The sequence below is a fragment of the Vulpes lagopus genome, chromosome 1, assembly GCF_018345385.1.
Source record: "Vulpes lagopus strain Blue_001 chromosome 1, ASM1834538v1, whole genome shotgun sequence".
In the NCBI taxonomy this organism is placed as follows: domain Eukaryota; kingdom Metazoa; phylum Chordata; class Mammalia; order Carnivora; family Canidae; genus Vulpes; species Vulpes lagopus.
In genome coordinates, this window is record NC_054824.1 from 143410039 (window position 1) to 143428689 (window position 18651).

The window sequence follows — 18651 nt, forward strand, 5'->3', positions numbered from 1 at the left end:
CATAATCTTGGGGTCCTGGGATCAAGCCCTGCATCAGGTTCCCTGCTCAGTGGGAAGCCTGCTTCTCCCTCTGCCTCTGTCCCTCCTCCTGCTCATGCTCTTTCTCTCAGATAGGCAAAACCTTTTTTAAAAAATATTTTATTTATTTATTCATGAGAGACACAGCAAGAGGCGGAGACACAGATAGCGGGAGAAGCAGGCTCTCCACAGGGAGCCCAAGGCAGGACTCAATCCTGGACCCCAGGATTATGCCCAGAGCTGAAGGCAGACGCTCAACTGCTGAGCCACCCAGGTGTCCCCAGATAAAATCTTAAAAAAAGAAAAAAAGAATTTTGAGTCTCCACTTCATGTAGAGTTCTGGTGGGGCTTGACAGAAGTCAGAGAGCTGGAAGGCCACATCATATATGAAATCCTCTCCATGGGCCAGGCACTGCTCAGTGGTGAAAATACACAGATGGGTTTTGTGATGTGTTGGGGAAATCAGGGTGGTGAACGAGGTCAGCCTGGGCTCTTGGAGGAGCATAGAGATGGGCCACCTAATCTAACCTCGTGGATGAAAGCGTTCCAGGCACTTGTGGAAGAGAGTAGACACCTTCTGGGAGAAGACATACCAGTGCATCTTAAGGGTGAGCAGGATGTAGGACAAAGGAGCAGAGTATCTGGTAGAGGACATAGCTTGAAGAACGGCCTGGGGGTGAGGAGCCATAAAAATAATATTGGAGGGATGCCTGGGTGGCTCAGCGGTTGGGCGTCTGCCTTCAGCTCAGAGCATGATCCTGGAGTCAGGATCGAGTCCCACATTGGGTTCCCTGCGGGGAGCCTGCTTTTCTCTCTGCCTTGTTCTTTCTATGTGTGTCTCTAATGAATAAATAAATAAATCTTTAAAAAATAATATTGTAGATATGTAACTATATTCAAGACATGGAAATCAGAAAATGAGGCTGAGAAAACAAGAGGGGCCGGATCTTTTCATCGGAACACCACCAGTAGTTTGCATGCCGTTGCTGTCCTCTCAAAAATCAGGAATCAGGGCAGCCCGGGTGGCTCAGCAGTTTAGCACCGCCTTTGGCCCAGGGCATGATCCTGGAGACCCAGAATCGAGTCCCACGTCAGGCTCCCTTTATGGAGCCTGCTTCTCCCTCTGCCTATATTTCTGCCTGTGTGTGTGTGTGTGTCTCTCATGAATAATTAAGTAAAATCTAAAAAAAAAAAAAAAAAAAAAAAAAAAAAATCAGGAATCAGAGGCTCAAGAGAGGTTGAGTAACTTGCCCAAGTCACACAGCCAGCAAGTGGCACAGCTGGGATAGGAACTCAGCCTGTCCTGACTACAGAACACACTCTCCTCACCAGTGGATTAGAGATGGGAGGCCCAGTGTGGTGCGGTCAGCCGGGTGGGATCTGAGACACCTCTTCTTGGGCTTTAACATCCCTCTCTCAAACTCTCCTCTTTGAGCAGAAGGCTTTCTGGTCACAGGTATGCAGCCTGTCCCTCTGGTGATTCTCAGGTGTGCATCTGCTACAGATGGAAGAGAAGGCTAGTGGCCAAAGATCTACCCTCCAACAAGTGATTCTTTCCCTGCCTGTGGCTGTGGCTGAAGGAAGCCTACCGGAACCAGCTTCCACCATGAGCTGGGGCAGGGTGTGTGCCAGTTTCTGCCTAGACTGCTGATGGCTGTTCCCACAAAGAGACCCCAATGCATGGGGTCTGAGAGCTGCACTTCAGCTTGGAGCCCCTGTCAGGTCATGCCTGTTCCAGCTGGCCTAGGAACCTTGATTTGGGTGAGGATCAGTCTGAAGCCAAAAATGGAAAAGCACATTCTGATTGGTGGTTGGTTTTCCAGAGACTGCTCAGCCTAGACCTTATTTTAGGAGGTTTTTTTTTCCCCCTTTAGATTGAGCTCTGAGGCCACCCTCAGGCTCCCTGGGGAGCACAGGTGGGCCCTCCAGAGGTCTGTGTGGTTGCTCCTGAAAGCCAAGCACCAGTTTCTATCTGTCAAATGGGGAGGCTGGACATGCTGGTTCTGACCTCATTGAGCACCTGTGGCCCAGACTTGTGTCATCTGTATCAATGTCATCCCCTGGGATCATCACAGTCAACCTGACCAGACAGACTTACCTGTGTATCTGATGGGCAAGCAGAGTGAAAAGTCAGAGATTTGGGACAGCAGTCACACACAGGAAGCAGAGGTCTGGTTGCGGGGGAGATCTGAATCAGACCTCACAGCCCTGTTGCACACCTGGAGAGCAGGCTGGGGAGAGAAGGGACCTTTACCATAGTCTACCGATATCCAAACCTGACCCCAGAATCTCAGAGGGGGAGTCCCAGACATCCGTAGTTTTCAGGGCTCCCCAAGTGGTCCCAAGAGACAATTCAGGCGGCGGAGGACAGCTCCACCCCCATGCTGAGTCCTTGGCCTCCTCTTGGCTCTCCAGGTGCTCTTTTCACAGCGCAATCCCATCCTGGAAACCAAAAATCGAAACAGAGCGGTGGTGCTCACTCCTTGCGCTCAGGCCGCCGGGCGGGGGGTGGGGTGGGGCCACGGACGGGGGACAGACGGGGGATCGCGGGTGCTGCGGCCCAGGTGTGGCGCTTGCGGCCGGAAGCGGCCTGGCGGTCGGTTGAGCGCTGGGCGGTTGCGCCACGCGCTCCGCTTTCGTAACAGCGCCCGGGGCCGGCGGGGACGCTCCAGCGCGAGTTCCTCCAGTGTCGTCCTGCGCTGCCGGGACGGTCGGCGGCTCTGAGTCATGCGCGAGTGGGAAGTGGCGCTGACACGGAGCCTGGGCAGAGGGAGCTCGGGGACTCGCCGCGCGCTGGGAGCAGGCCACCCGGGGAAGAGCGCTGCCCTCCGGGCCTGAGCCCGCCCCGCAGCCCGCCCCGCCCCGCCGCCCGCCCGGCCCGGCCCGCAGCCCTGGGACCTCGGGGCCTCGGCCGTGGAGGAAGCATGCTGGCCCTGCGCTGCGCGCTGCTGACAGCCCTGCTGGCCGCGCCGGGGGCCGCCCTGGCCCCGTGGGGCTGCCCCGCGCCGGGTAAGGGCACCGGGCGTTCCTGGAGGGCGGGGGCGGGGGGCGGCGCCCCTTCCCGGTGTTGCTGGAGGTCCCCGCGGGCTCTGCGCCCACCCGCCACACGTGCGCCCCCGCCGTCCTGCGCCTTCGGCCTCGAGTCCGCGTGACTACACGCTGCCCGGCCTGGGCGAGCCTCCTGCCTGCGCCCCAGGAGCCCCGACGGAGGGCAGAGGTCCCCTGGGGCGGGGGAGGGGGGAAGGAGGACGACCCCTCCCCCGGTGCACAGGTCCCTGGTACCCGCACGCCTCTCGCTGTCAACTCTGGAGGTCCAGTCGCTGGCTCTGCCCCCCACGCCGGGACTGCCAAGGGGCTGGCATCGTGGGCTCCCACCGACCGCACTTACTTGGGCAGACACCAGGGCTGGCAGGCTGTGTGTGTGTGTGTGTGCGTGTGTGTGTGTGTCCCCTGGGAATTTAACCTGGGTGGGGAGGTTGTCTCGGGGCTGGTGTATCCTGGCCTCTCTTTTCAGAGGAGAGGAGGCCCAGGCAGAGGGCAGTGGGCACCTTTTGCTCCTGTTGACAGTAATCACCTCTGGCAGCCAGGCCAGTCTCTGGGCCCTGGCAATGTGCCCAGCTGTGTGTCCAGGCTGCCCTCTAGCCCAGCACCAGGGCTGCTTTTCAAGAGGTTTATTTTAGGATCCCAGGGCTTCTTTGAGGAGCAGCCTGCGGGTCTCTGGGAACCCATGGCTCCTGTCCTGGACAAACATCCTCAGCCTGATCATCCTCTTTGAGGAGGGAGAGGACTCTAGAGCTGGAGGCTGGTGAGCTCTCTGCTTTCTGGATGGTGGGGCCCCTTATGCTGGGCAGAGGAAAATAAATGGGTCCCCTTTCTCAGCACACACTGGTTAACTCCTTCAGGAGCAGCCGCTGTTGACTGTGCCTCAGGTTCCTTACATGCCTATTTTTATCCTCTGCTGATTATAAAATATACTTTGTTTGAGAGGAGCCAGGTTTAGAGAGTGGGGATGGGGATTGTCAGGTGTTTGGGGGAGGCCCGCCCCCCTTGGCTTCACTGCTGTAGATCCCCAAGGCACCCAAATGTAGAACTGGCCCCACAGGCAGAACTGGGGGTGTATTTGGGCAAGTTGAGAGCCGGCTGAGGGCTGGGACAGAAGGGGCCTCAGGAAGGGAAGTGAGGCCTGGGCTTGTCCCACTGTGGTGGGGTTGCTTCAGTCTCCCCCCGGGGAGGGAACAGATCTCTGGTCCGCCTCTGTTGCTCCTCACAGCACACCCCAGGGCACCTGCCCCTGGGAGGTTCCTGCTGTAGTTGCCGTGCCCCGTTACTCCTAAGTGGTTGCAAGGCTCTGCAAGGACAGCCTGTTGTAGGCAGTCTTCATTCGCCTGGTACTCCGGAGGGACGGGCCAGGTGATCTCCAGGCCTGGACAGCCCTGGAAAGACAGAACTGAGAGTCGGGGGAGGAAGTGAAAGCCCGGTTCAGAAGGAAAATGCAGAGAAGTAGAAAATACCCAGCTCTCCTCCCACACCCACGTAGACTCACTCAGCCCACAAGCTGAGGAGTAAAAATACATTGTCCAGGAAGCGAGTAGTAGAGGACTGTGAATGTCTCGCTTTGGAGAAGCGGCAGGGTGGCAGAGGCTAGAGTTGGTTGGAGGGGAAATCCGCGGGGGGGGGGGGGGGGGGGGGGGGGGGCTCGTGTGTGTGTGTGTGTGTGTGTGTGTGTGTGTGTGTGTGTGTGTGTGTGTAGCTGGGAGGTGTGCTTTCCTTGCCATGAGTGCAGCCCACATGCTGAGAGCTGGCAGCGTTGCTCAGGTGGACTTGCAGTCTAGGGACGCTGACTGGGGACTTCAGTGTGGGGTGTGGGAGGACACGGGTGACTCAGGGTCCTTCCGCCCTCTACAAAGTATGACAGTGTACAAGACAAGCACATACAGCTTTAAGTCTCTTAAAAGTCCTGTTTCAACTTCTGAACTTCCCTTTAGGTGATGTCTTCCTGCCCCCATGCCTACCTGTGTTCCTAGCCTCACCCTGAACCAGCATTTCTCCACAGGGTAGTTCTGGGTTTAGATGTATCAGAAGCCATGTGTGTGCTGCCTAATATTTGCACTCCCCAACCCCAGCCTTCCTGAAGAGAGCTATCTGGGAGTGAGGCTCGGGAAGCGCCCTTTTCAACACATGAGGCTGATGATTCGCTGGTTTAGGGATGACTGACTGGAGTGTGCGCCTGAGGGGCCAAAGATGAGCCCTCCCCCATCAGGCAGGCCCTCCCCCATCAGGCTCCTCTGTTGCCAGAAATCTCTCCCCGCTTTGGCTCTGCCTTTGTTTATTCATTTCAGCAAACACTGCGGCCCTGTAAAGCCCTATGGGGCCAGTGTGGTCCCAGCCACCCAGACTCCACCCTGCAAGGAGCTTGAGAATGGCCAAGTGTAAATCCCTCAGAGGGACTTAGCAAACCCAGCTGCCTGAGGCCTTGTGTTACCAATTTCCCAAAGATAAAGTATCTGATGATAGGGATGCTGCAGAGAGGAAGCTCCTTGGAGGGAGGACCGGGCCCCAGACAGTAGGTGCATGACCCCAGCAGACTGCATCAAACCCCCCTCCCCTGCCACATGTTTGTGAGCATCACGTGAAGCCACCTGGGTGCTCTCTCCTGGAAATGTGCATCCTTTCCTTCTCCCTGCCTCACTGTCCCACTAACCTACTTACCAGGGTAGCTGTTTACATTTAAATTAATTATAATGAAGTCAAGTTACAAATGGAGTTCTTTAGTTGTTCAGTAGCAGGTATGAATAGAGGCAAGCGTCCTCCAACTCTGTAGGAAGTTCTATGGATGCGACACTGCGTGGAGCACTGCACAGTTTCTTCTAGAGCTTTTCTGCTGTAGCTTGTTATCCCTCTCCAGACCTCCTCTTCGCCATGAGAGTACAGTTCACCATCACAGGCTGGGGTTGTGGCTTTGGAGCTGGACAGACCTCCGCCCAGCCCTGCTATGTAGAAATGATGTGAGCTTTTGTGAGTGAATTTACTTCTTGGAGACTCACTGTCCTCATCCAGAGAATATGAATTATTCTACTGTGTAATGGGTGGTGGTAAAGATGAAAGGAGAGATGGTATTGTGCAGGGTGCATAGAGAAGTCCCTCTGCAGAGCCAGTGCTGAAGTATGTGTAGCTAAATCACACATTTGAAAAAGGTGTTTTGAGCTAGTCATGTGGTCCACGTGGTATTCTTAGAACTGTAGATGCAAAAATGAGCAAGACAGACAAAATCCCTGCCTGGTTCAATGAAGCTTCCACTTTTGGAGATGTGAGTTAGGTGCTTACTAGTGCCAAGGAGGAAAAAAAAGCAGGGGAGGGGAACTGGGATTGTGTATATGTAGGGGCATGTGGAACTGGCCAGGGACGTTCTCATGGAAGGGAGGACATTGGGATGAAGGCCTGAAGGAATGAGAAACTCTTTAGAGATTTCTTGTACTCCCACTCTGGGCACGGAAGGTCCAGGCTCTTTGGCAGTCTTCCTACCTGACACTGAGGGCCTATGAGGTTCTGGAGCAGAGGGATTCATGGGGACACTTGGGTGCCCCTGAGACAATGGCTGGATGGGGGAAGTGCTAGAGGTCGTGTCCTTAATGGCCATCGAGGTCGGAATCTTGAGAAGAGAATCCAGGAGGGCCAGAGTGGCAAAGAAAGGCTCCTAACCTTGTCCTCTTGCTGGTGAGGCCCCGTGGCTTCCTTCGGGTAATTAATCTGTGTACTATGTCTCCCCTGGGCTTGAGATCCAAAGAGGTGTGTGGTCCTGGTGGAGTCAGGGCCTTGTCCAGTGTGGTGCTGCGTCCTTGACAGGCCCTCCACTCTTACCTGCCATCCGCTAGCTCTGCCTGGTGGCCTGGAGACCCTGTGTCCAGGCTGCGTCTCCAGCGCCCATGATGTCCCTCCACCTCCCAACTGCCTGTCCCTAGAAGCAGCCTTTGGGCTGCTGTCTCTGCTTACCCATTAAAATAACAGCGCGGTGAGCATAGACTGTGTGTGGGGAAGTGTGCCAGCTTCTACTAGAGAGAGAAGCTTCTAGAGCTTCTACTCAGAGCAGCAGCCGAACATCTTGAGTGTGTGTGGTACAGGCTGTAGGCTGCGCAGGTTTCGTTGGAGGGGAAGATCAGGAGGGCAGTTTGGGACTTATGGGAACGGAGACATCTGTCATAGAGTCAGCGGAAGATGCTGAGGAGCTAGATGCAGACATCTGGGTTTGGGGGTGGGGCCTGGGCTTGAGGTATGAGTGCGGAGTTGTCTAAGGGCACATGTCACTTCATGTCCTCACACAGGCTGAGTGTGGCTGGGGAACAGGAGAGCAGAGGCCCTGGTGGAGCCCTCTCAGACTGGCAGGGGAGGTGAGGCCAGTCCCAGGGAGCCTGAGAATTGGTGTCTGAAAGCCCCTTGAGGACAGCTTGTCGAAGAGGACAGGCAGTCCACAGGGCCCCACAGTGACCCACAGGGCAGGGGCCTGACCAGCGCACCCAGCAACAAGCAGGCCTTTGGTGACCTCCAAGGGAGGAGTTTCAGTGAAATGGTGGAGGCTGAAAGCTTCCAGGAGTAGGTTCACAGGTTGCTGGGGGCAGGAAAACTGGGAGTGGCCAGCATAGGCTGCTCTTTGAGGATGTGAGCTATAAAGGGGCTAAAGAAATGCAGTGTGGTTTCACTGGAAAAGTGGGGGCAAGAGAAGGGATTTTGAGAGAGATGAATGAGCTGTCAACTTGCTGGCATGCTGATGGAGACGACGCAGCATGTGCACGGAGGTGAGGGCCGCTGAAACAGTCCTTGAGTGGCCAAGGGGAGACTGATGCTCAAAGACATTCTAACTTGCCTAAGATCACGCAGCAAGGAAGTGACAGGCTCCGAAGCCTGCTTTCTGCGCCAATGTGTGCTGCTAAGTCCACCCCCAACCCCCACCGCCCACAAAGTACTGAGATGCTAAGGTCACCTTCTCTTTTCACGGCATCTGTATTAGAGTCTCCCCAACACCATGCCTTGGGGTGGCCCAGGTGGGCTCTGCTGCCTGCCTCAAGGACTGAACAGTGCTGAAGACCACAATGCACATGTCCCTTTTCCACTGTGTGCATTCACCTTCCCTGGGGCGAGCGGGGGTGGGGGGGAGTGTGTTTGCAAACACATGTTACTGTCAGTGAGCTTTCCCCGAGGGAGGCAGCGGTTCTGCCTGGGGTTGGGCCCACTTGCCGACCCCCCAGCTTAGGGCAGGTTCCTTCCCGCCTCGGCAGGCAACACTTCCAACACAAAGTGGGGCTTGATGGATGTCATTGACCCTGAGAGGAGGGGAAGCTATTGTATGAGGACTTTTCTTGCAGAGAAATGGAGACATGTGCATGCAGTGGCATTAAGAATTATTGAGCTGCCTAGGCAGCTCAGTAGGTTAAGTGGCTAACTCTTGGTTTTGGCTCAGGTCATGTTCTCAGGTCATGAGATCCAGCCCCCTGTGGGGCTCTGCACTCACCTCAGCGGGGAGTCTGCTTGGGATTCTCTCTCTTCCTTGGCTCCTCCCCCAGCTCTTTTGCTCTCTTTAAAATAAATAAATCTTTAAAGGAACAAAAAAGGATTAGAACTCATATTTCTTGAGAGATTAGGTACATCTGGAAAATAGAGCTTATTAACCTTAATGATCAAATATGATCCTCAGAACAGCATCCTGAAGTGTGTAGTCTTATTATTTCCAATTTCCAGATGGGAAAATGGGGCCTGAGCAGCTAGCCCATAGTCACATTGCTCCTGAGGAACGCCCTTTGGCTGGAACTTGGCTCTGAACCCTGTGCTTGGCCTCTTGACCCCGCACCTAATGGGGTAGGAGGGAATTCACATAAAGAACTTCCTCTGGACTGTTTTGATATCTCCTTATGGGGATGTGCAGAGTCCCTCTGCCCCATCCCCTCTCATGGGTAACCTACTTGTTTCTCATCTTGCCCCAGTAATGCCACATTCCCTGAAGCAGAGTCTGTGGGTCAAAGGGCGTGTTCATTTGTAATTTTGAGAGAGAACAGAAGCTGCACCAATTCCTACCCCCAGTTGCAATGAGAGATTGCCCGTGTCTCTACACCTTTGCCAAAAATGTGTTATTAAACTAGAATCTACACAGAAAAAGGTGTTTCTGTGGAATTACCTTATCTGAGTGAGATTGTATAGGTTTCTTCCTGTTTAAGAGACATTTGCATAACCTATTTCTATGAATTTCTTGTTCATACTAATTGCGGACTTAAAAAATTGGGTTGTTCGTCTTTTTTAAAAATATTTTATTTATTTATTCATGAGGGACACAGAGAGAGAGAGAGAGAGAGAGAGAGAGAGAGAGAGAGAGAGGCAGAGACACAGGCAGAGGGAGAAGCAGGCTCAGCATGCAGGGAGCATGATGTGGGACTTGATCCCAGGACTCTGATCATGCCCTGAGCCAAAGGCAGATGCTCAACTGCTGAGCCACCCAGGTGTCCCAAGCCAATATTATTTAAAAATTTTTAAAAAAGATTTATTCATTTATTTATGATAGACATAGAAAGAGAGAGAGAGGCAGAGACACAGGAGGAGGGAGAAGCAGGCTCCACGCTAGGAGCCCGATGCGGGACTCGATCCTGGGACCCCAGGACCATGCCCCGGGCCAAAGGCAGGTGCCAAACCGCCGAGCCACCCAGGGATCCGTGCCAATATTATTTTAAAAGATTATTCTTTTTATGGGGCTTAAGGAGCTTTTTACATTTAAATATTTAGTCCATTTTGAATTTATCATACACTAAGGCATGGGGTGTGGCTCTTTGTTTCCCCAGTTATGTAATATAATGTCCCTTTACAGTTAATTGAATAATCCACTCCCCCCCCCCATTGGTTTTATTTTATTCATTTAGATGGGGGAAGGGCAGAGAATACGAAGCAGACTCCATGCTGAGTGCAGTGCCCAATCTCATGACCCTGAGAGCATGACCTGACTAGGCCCTAGCCCACTGAGCCACCCAGGCACCCCTCTTCCCACTGATGTAAAAAGTCACCTTTCAAATCAACCAAATTCTAAAATGTTCGGGTTGATACTGCTTCTCAGCATAGTGAGTAGTGAAGAGTAGCATATATTCTGAGGCCTGGGTTTGAATCTTCCTCTCCCCTCATTAGTGGGATCGCCAGCCACCTCCCCTGGAAGGCCGACTGTGGGGAGACTCAGGCTGGGATACAGGAGTGCTTGGAATAAGACCTGTAGTCAGCCAGTGCTCAGACTGAGCTACTTGTTAGAGATTGTGGTAAGATACACATCAAATCTATAATCTTAGCCATTTCAAATGTGCAGTTCATGAGTGCAGACTAAGCGATTCTTGGTCATTGTCATTTCTGAACCATTTCTCATTTTCTCCACGCTGTAGTCTCTGTAGCAGCACCATGCTGCTTTCACAAAGGCAACCCTAACACCTGCTTTAAGGTTTGGTCGGCTCATTCCCACCTCCTTCCTCTGCTTCCTCAGAATCGCCCTGGCTGCTCTTGCTGACTTTCCTTTGGAATCAGATTGTCTAGTCCCCAAAAATTCCTTTACCAGGATTAGGTAAAAGTTGGAGAATGGTGTTGGGAGCATTCACAATGCTGAGTCTTCCTGTCATAGAGTGTAGTAGGGCAGGGACCTGCCTAGTGCCCACCTGGGAACGGCTCCTTCTGGGCCACAGGGTGTGCTGGACCAACCAGTGAGGTGCATGGGTGTGTGTGCACGTGGCTGTGCGTGTGCAGGTACGTGTGTGTGCACAGATGCATTCAGGTGAGTATGTGCTCAGGTCCTAGACCTAGCTCAGGCAGCTGTGGGACTGCAGTTGCCGACTTTAGGGCCTCCATAATAATGCGTGTGCTGGTGCACACCCACAGATGAGAGCGCTCAGCATAAATGTGCAGCTGGATGAATTTTCCCAAACGCATGCCCATGTGAGCATGACTCGTATGAAGAGAACACCATCAGCCTCCGTGCTGCCCCACCACTCTGTGGCTCCTCAAATCCTTAGCTTTCTCAGGTCTGGAGGGGTAGGCTGTGGGTATGGTTTGGGATGGGGGAGCACCCAGCAGCACCTTCACAGGGTGGGGCTGCAGGAGGACACCCCCCCCCACCCCGGGCTGAGTTCAGGGACCAGAATGGCTGTGCTGTGGGAGCACCAGCCAAGGGCTAGATGCGAACAGGGTGTGAGCTCCAGTCCAGTCCCGGCCACGCCTCCTGGGGCACCTGGCCCCAGGAGGCCTGCTGCAGCCCCCGGGGAGCCCCCTGCCCAGCACCCTGGCACAGTCCCTTTCTGGCCTTAGGCAGTGCCAATCTCAGTGGGCCTCTGGGGCAGTTGAACCATTTGCCCTCCTTCCGTATCTCTTCCTCTATTTAGGTGATAATCTCTGGGAGGTGACCAGGCCAGACGTCTGGGGTTGGCCCAGGAGGTTACCTCGGAGGCTGCCAGGGCAGGATTCCATGTTTCTCTCTTGAGTTGGTCACCGCACGGATCCATGAGCTGCGTCCAGCACCTCATCTGTAGCCAGAGGAGCCTCCTCTCCCCAAGTAGGGCCTAGTCCGTGGTGCGGAGCCAAGGTAAACACCAGCTCTGCCAAACACAAGGCAAATACAAGCAGGTACAGCACCGTAAACATGAGAGAGCAGGGGTGAGGCTGCTGGCAGGGATCAGGGTCTGGAGGTGCTGGGGAGAGGCAGGAGGGGGTGAGCTGAGTTAGTGAAGGCGGCAGGGCCTCAGAGCCTGCAGCCAGGCCTCTCCTTGGGGCTTGGGGATGTTAAGTATTTAGGCATGTGAATGGGTGACCTGGTGAGAGCAGGAGTGAGTGTGTGGGTCTCACAAAGTGGTGCCCTCGGGAAGGTCAGGGTTCTTGGTCCCTGACTCCTGTTCGAGCCCCCAGGCACTATTCTAGGTGGCAGGATGCCTGAGGAGGCCTCTTGCCCTCCCCCCTCACAGCTTGGACTCCCTCCCACCAGCCTCTGTGTTGGGTGGAGAGGCAGAAGGGCAGGAAGAGACAGGTGGTGGGCAGCTCGGGGGAGGGGGAACTGGGGGGAGACCAGAGAGGCACCTGCCCCAGGGGAGAGAGAGGCACTTGGCCAGACGTCCCTGGAGCCGTCCAGACCCCTGCCTTCACCAGCTATTTGAATTTGGCAAGTTCCTGAACTGCTCTGAACTCGTGTTGCTCCAATGGTGCCATGGGATGAGCTTCCCTTCCTAGCAGGGTGGTTGTGAGGAGGGGCAGGCTCATGGGTGCATCACTGGGGGTGCTAAGTGCTCATGGTTGTTGATGAGCATTGTGACGGCAACACAGAAATCAGGAAACGTGTTTCAGCTGGTAGGTGCAGAGCCCTGGCCGTCTTCTAGGTTCCTGGGACTCAATTATGCATCTGGACTGTGGTACTCACATTCTTCGGGACACTTCTCAGCAGCCACTCCCTTCAATTCAGGGCCTCTATTGCTGAGAAGGGACCCGGTTTCTCTGTCATTCCTTCTGAGATCCTGGGCTTCTGCAACCCGAGAGGTTAGATTCCATCCTGTACTGCCAGCTGGCCTGTCAGCCAGACCCGAGTCCCTCAGAAACCGGGGCTGTGGCATTGGCAGGTGTGCACGAAGCATGTGTCCTCAGTGGCAGCGTGCAGGGCCACTGGTTCACTGCTTACATAAGTGGGGCCAGGCAGCTGGGCTGGTTTTTGCTGGCAAGGGCAACGGCAGCTGAAACTGAATTGAGAAATATGTCTCTGTGTGCGTGTTTTTCTGATTATTGACATTTGCAAGTTTACTTGAAGAGGAAAAAAAGTAGAAAAGCAGCAAAGCTGTTTTGGTTTCTGGCACCCGACCTGAGGTCCAGAAAGGGGAGGGGCCCTGTTTCCCAGAGCTATGCGTGCCCCCCCCCCCCCCCCCCCCCCCCCCCCCGTCAGTGTGGCGCCCCAGGGCCCCAGAGACCGAGATCTCTTGGGCCTGCAGGGCCCACAGGGGTGGGACTGGCTGCCAGGGGCTACTAGGACCTGGATTCGCTTCCTCTCCAGGAAGAGGAGGCAGGGAGGCTGTGGGACTTGCCCTCACTTAGAGCTTTCCAGGGAGGGGAACTGCATTCGTTGGAGGGCCTGGCATGTGGCTGTCACCTGTCTCCAAACCAAAGTTGTCAGCTGTTAGGATAGTAAACCTCTTGATCAATTACATGTTTTGAAGCTGGTATTGTCTGAGGTAAACAGACATGGATGGCCTTCCTGCCTTCAGGGCTGACGCCTCCGACTCTGTGTGGTAAGATGCCAGAGGAGGGAACTTGGGCAGTAGGCACCATGGTCTGAACACTCCCTTCCCAGAGAGCCGGGCTCAGGCGACAGCTCTGTGAAGGGCCCCAGGTGCCCGTGAACTGTTGGTGAGACCAGGAGTGGATTCGGGTCTCCTGTTTCTTCCATGCCAGGCTGTCCCTGCTCTTAGATGTGTGCTTCACGGCAGGCATTAGGCCCGCAGACCAGACACACCCAGTGCACCGGCGTTCAGGGAGGAGGCACTGGGACGTTTGTTTGAAGGAGTGGTCACTTGCCTGATTTCAGTCCCAAGTGAGGTGCCCCAGTCTTCGTAGGACACTGAGGTGCCGCTGTCCTGCTTCTGACGTTGGCTGTGGGGAGCACAGACGAGGCTCCTGGTCCTGGGTGGCTCCTTCCACTCTCCTGCCTTCAGGGCCCTCATACCGGCACCTGGGGGACAGCTGGTTCATGGTCAGGGTGACTGGAGTATAAGCAGAAGGAAGGCAGTCGTGGCTCCTGTAGGGACCGGGGTTGTAGGCACTGGGCCTCTGCTCTGTGCAGGTCTCATCCATTAGGACCCTAGCTGTCCCCCTCAGGGAGGCTTGCACTTTCTGCGCCTCCCCTGGTCAGACCTCTGACTCAGACCTCCTCCCTGAACCCCGCAGTATGTCGGGGACTTCTATCTCAGAACAGCCTGTGTTATGGGCAGTTTTAAGCTCCCTGCAGAGTTTTGTGGAGGTTGAAGATTGCAGTGTGGACCGGGAGGGAGAGGAGTACATTGTGACGAGCACCAGCAATTCTCCCCAAAGTGAGGTCAAAACCCTGAAATTCTTCATGGGTGGCAAGCCGGCCCCCAAACGGCTAAGCAGCTGCTCCTGGTGCAGGGCTGACGCGGGTAGGGTGGCCCCTTTGCTGCGGCTCCCATGGCCCAGCGTGGGACATTGGCCACTGAGCTGCCCCTGGAGAACTCAGGAGCACTGCTCGGCCATGGGGTCTCTTCCCTCTGGCCCTCCACACCCCCACCCCAGGACACCCGCTTCGGGAGGGTCCTGGCTGCTCAGGGGAGGTGAGGCTGCTGGGGAGGAGCCTGGATGGGCCAGCAGGGCTGGGGGCCGGGCCTGTAGAGCCCAGACCCCAGGGGAGGGCGGACCTGGTCTGACCTGGAAGGTGCTGGTCTAAGGAGCCGCGCTAACCCTCCCAAGGCCCCTACCTGCCTTGCACTCTGCCCATCTCCTCCTTCCTGCTGACAGACCCAGCTGGCTTCTTTGTTTTAAATACACATGTGTCTTGGTTCTAAGGTTAATACAGCTTATAGAAAATCCAAAAACTGAAGAAGGAGGAAGAGAAAGACTCAGCTCTTGTCCCACCCCCTGGAGAGGCGGCCAGAGCTGCCAAGATGGATCTGGGCACATCACTTCCTCCCTTCAAAGAGGTGCCCTGAGGCCCTGGCACAGCCACACGGGTGTCGTGGGCACTGGCTCAGAAACCCGTCAGGAGCAGGGGTGAGTGGGTGGCTGGTGCAGAGGGACAGCCCTACCTGCTCTGGCTTTGGCACGATTCTTTTCTTGTGGTTTTTTTCTCTCTGAGTATTTGACTAGTCTGCATATGGTGCTTTTAGAAGGTCTAGAAGAAACATAGTTTGCACATTAAAAAAATTTTTTGGAAAAAAAAATAAAAAAAAATTTTTTTTTTGGAGTAACTTCTGTGTTCGACATGTGGCTTGAACCCATGACCCTGAGATCAAGAGTTGTGTGCTGTACTGACCGAGCCAGCCAGGCGCCCCTAGAAGAAACATATTTTGAAGAAGGGCTGGGACAGGCAAGTTGCCAATGGGTGGTTGATAATTAATCATTCCCGGTTAAAAAAAAAGTAGTGACTCAGTTTTAAAGGTTCAGAAAACCATTACTCAAGCTCCTTGGCAGAGGGAGTGGCCATCACAGCAGCTCTGCTTTTGTGGATGAGAAAAAAAGCCTTTTTATTTGCTATTTCTCTGAGCTGCCCCAGTGCTTTAGCCATTGTGAGAGTTGGGAAGGAATGGCCACCACTGTTGCTCAGGCTGGTGCTGCACACTGCGTGAGCTTCCGTCTGACCCTGGGGGAGGTGAAGTGACCAGACAAGTGGACGCAGAAGAGAGGGTTCCCTCTGGCTCCAGGCTCACAGGTTGTGACTGTTGTGCAGCACCTCCTGTTGTGACTGGCTCCTCTGGACTGCAGTGTTGGCTGTGCACTCCATGGCAGCTGCAGGACCTCTGTGTCATCTGTGACAAGCCCACTGGCGGGTTTCAGGGTGGAGGCCCTGTCCCTCTGGGAGGACGTAAAACACATCTTAAGCGCGTACTGAGTTCTTTGATGAGCACTAGCAGGAGCTCACTGTCTCATAGTCATGCTTGGGGATGGGGATGGTGCCCTGTGAAAGTGTCCAAGGATGAGGCACTCATGGTCCTTGACCTCTACATGGGCCTTCATGCAACTTGCCTGTGTCTGTCAGGTATCGGTGCCTTGTGAATTCTGATTTCCACGCATTAGCCAATGGGAGGATCTTCATGCACCACACCCACCAGCAGACAGTCCTCTTTGGCAGTATTTCCATCTTTGTTCTTACCGTGTTGGTAATTTGTGCTTGAGCTTGACCTCATGTTAAGTTTTATCCTTATAGCTGCTTTATCAAGTGGAAAATGGAAAAGTAGAAATATGGATATGGTGATCAGAGGTGTTGGGGGGGTAAACATAAAATCTGGAAAAAAAAAAGTCAAAAGACTTTTTTGTGGCCACTCCGTCAGTAGAGCATGTGACTTGATCTCAGGGTTGTGAGTTCAAGCCTCACCTTGGGTGTAGATATTACTTAAAAATAAAATCTTAAAAAGAGAGAGAGAGAGGAGCATTGGATGGGTCTTCTAAACATAGCCTCATTCAGGCACAGATGGAAATTGTTCTGTGGACTAGACTTGCCCATTGGGTGCCCCTGGGCTTGTGCACACTAGACTCTGTATTCAGCCATGAAAGAAGAGGACAAGTGTGACAGGCACACACTCAGACTAGCAGTCGTGCTCCAGGAAAGTCTTGGGCAAATGACCAAGAGCCATGCTCTTTGATGCAGCAGAGCTCCTGAAGCCACCCAAACCTGCCTCTGCAGAATCACATCAGTGCTCGGCAACTGAACTGCAGCTGCATGGGGATAAGTCACAGCCACACCATGAGTGATGAGAGCACGTTCCAGCAGACCCTCTGCAAACTTCTTATAGAAAGCCCCCAAATCAGCCAAGGCCAAGAAGGAATTCGGGATCTGTGAGTCATGAGCCTGTTTTTAAAAATTAAAGGAGTGTTGCCCCCGAGATATAACGCCACGAAGGCAGGGAGGCTCTGGATTAGCGGTCGTGCTAAGGTCCAGGGGCATCTCATGCTTCTTAAAGTTTGTGTATTTGCATACGTTACCGTGTGTGTTTTCAGTACATCCCAGGATGTTTAAAACAGTACCTGAAATCCTAGAAATATATTATTGGAAGGGGTGCTGTAATTAGGGCTTTTTGGAAAGCCCCCTGGGCAGAGACGCACCCTCTATGGACTTGGGCTTCCAGGGCTGGGATATGTCCCCGTTCTGCAGTGGTGTGTGGTCTTCTATCCTGCAGACAGGATCTTTCTGCTGCCTGACTGCTTGGTCCTCCTCATGGGTACGTGGCTCTGGGGGTCTTCTCAGATATTTATGGAATGTAGGACAGAGGGAGGAGAAATCAAGGCAAAAGGGTCAGAACTTGCCACATGGGCCCTCTGCACAGTGAGATGCAGCTGCTTTTCTCACCTGGAGTCCACGGCTCTGGAATGAAGAAGTCCCACGATGACCAGTAGCTGCCTGCCCCTCGCCACCAGCCTCAGGGCAGAGATTGCTCCCAGTGGTCAGGTGAGGGGGACACTGAAAGGCGGTTCGCGGTGTCCTGGTCTCTGGACTGTGCCCTGCAGTCACTCTAAGGGTGCTGTCTTCCTGGAACTCCCTGGCCCTTGGTCCCTCTGAGGCCACCGTGGGTGTGCTGTGATGTCAGAGCCTGTCCTCCCAAGCAGGAGGCTCTGCAGGTTGGGGACACACATGCTGGCCCTCTAGGCCCTGGAGTGTGGGAGACAGTGAGGTCCAGTTGCTTCTGGGCTTTTCTGAAATCTTTGGCCAGGTTTACTGCTGCTGCTGTCTAATAAGCAGTCGTACATTTGGTTTGAAGGTCCAAGTGTGCTTACTATGAAAACTGGCAGTTTCCTGGCTCCGGTTCCCTTAGCTGCTTGGACTAATTTAATTAATTGGTTAGACTAATTTTATCTCAAATTCTATGACTGTATTAAACCTATACTAAAAAAAAGTTTACCTGTTCCTTTACATTTCAGTATTCTTTTCCTTGAGTAGCACATACATGATTTTTTTCGTGGGTAAGAGAGCACATTTGTTCTTTTTTATCTTCGAGTTTGCTCCCTGGAATAAAAACAGCATCTCCCTATGTGGTTGCGTAGAGAGGTGTGCAGCCAGCTTACAGGTGATCTTGGGCAGCTCTCCCAAAACCTCTGTGTCTTGGTTACTGTCTGTGAAATGGACCACCCACCCTCGAGACCCAGGCATTCCGAGACTCCTCATGTATCCCGTGTCTTGTGAGCACCCTCACCATGGGTACCTGGTATTTCTGTCACTAACCTGTCAGATGCTGGCTGGGCCCCTGTCATGTGCTGGGCAGTGGTCTAGATGCTGAAATGTTAACAGAACAAAATGGTGTCAACGCTTGTAGCATCAGAGTCTTGAAGAGAAGGCAGATACAGACTCAGTAACCACATGGCAGTGTGTGGTGGGTGAGGAAGATGGCACCTGCCCAGGCCTAATCCAGCCTGGGGCGAGGGAAGGCCTCAGGGAGGGGGTATGGAGGTGTGACCTGAAATCAGAGGGTGTGTGGGGTGGAGGAGGGGCTCTGTCCCTTCTGAGGGGACTGTGGAGAGATGAGCCTGCAAGTGCTGGGGGTGCCTCACACTCAGAACTCATGCTATGAACAGTGCAGACCCCCAAGGGGTTTCTTTTTTATTTTTTTATTTTTTTATTTTTTATTTTTTTTAAATTTATTTATTTATTTATTTATGATAGTCACAGAGAGAGAGAGGCAGAGACACAGGCGGAGGGAGAAGCAGGCTCCATGCACCGGGAGCCTGATATGGGATTCGATCCCGGGTCTCCAGGATCGCGCCCTGGGCCAAAGGCAGGCGCCAAACCGCTGCGCCACCCAGGGATCCCTCTTTTTTATTTTTTTAATTAATTTTTATTTACTTATACATTTTTATAAGAGTTTATTTATGTATTAGAGAGAGTGCTTGTACACACATATGGGCCAGCAGAGGGACAGAGGAAAAAGCAGATTC

General features: G+C 53.8%; 1 protein-coding gene across 1 annotated transcript in view; it reads left to right on the plus strand.

Moving 5' to 3' along the window:
- Window positions 1-2513: 2513 nt before the first annotated feature.
- Window positions 2514-18651, plus strand: part of IL6R (interleukin 6 receptor) — a 43180-nt gene continuing 27042 nt past the window's right edge. The window contains exon 1 of the mRNA XM_041750723.1: window positions 2514-3027. Within this exon, the coding sequence (XP_041606657.1) occupies window positions 2943-3027 (85 nt within the window). The 5' untranslated portion in view covers window positions 2514-2942. The remainder of the gene's footprint in view (window positions 3028-18651) is intronic.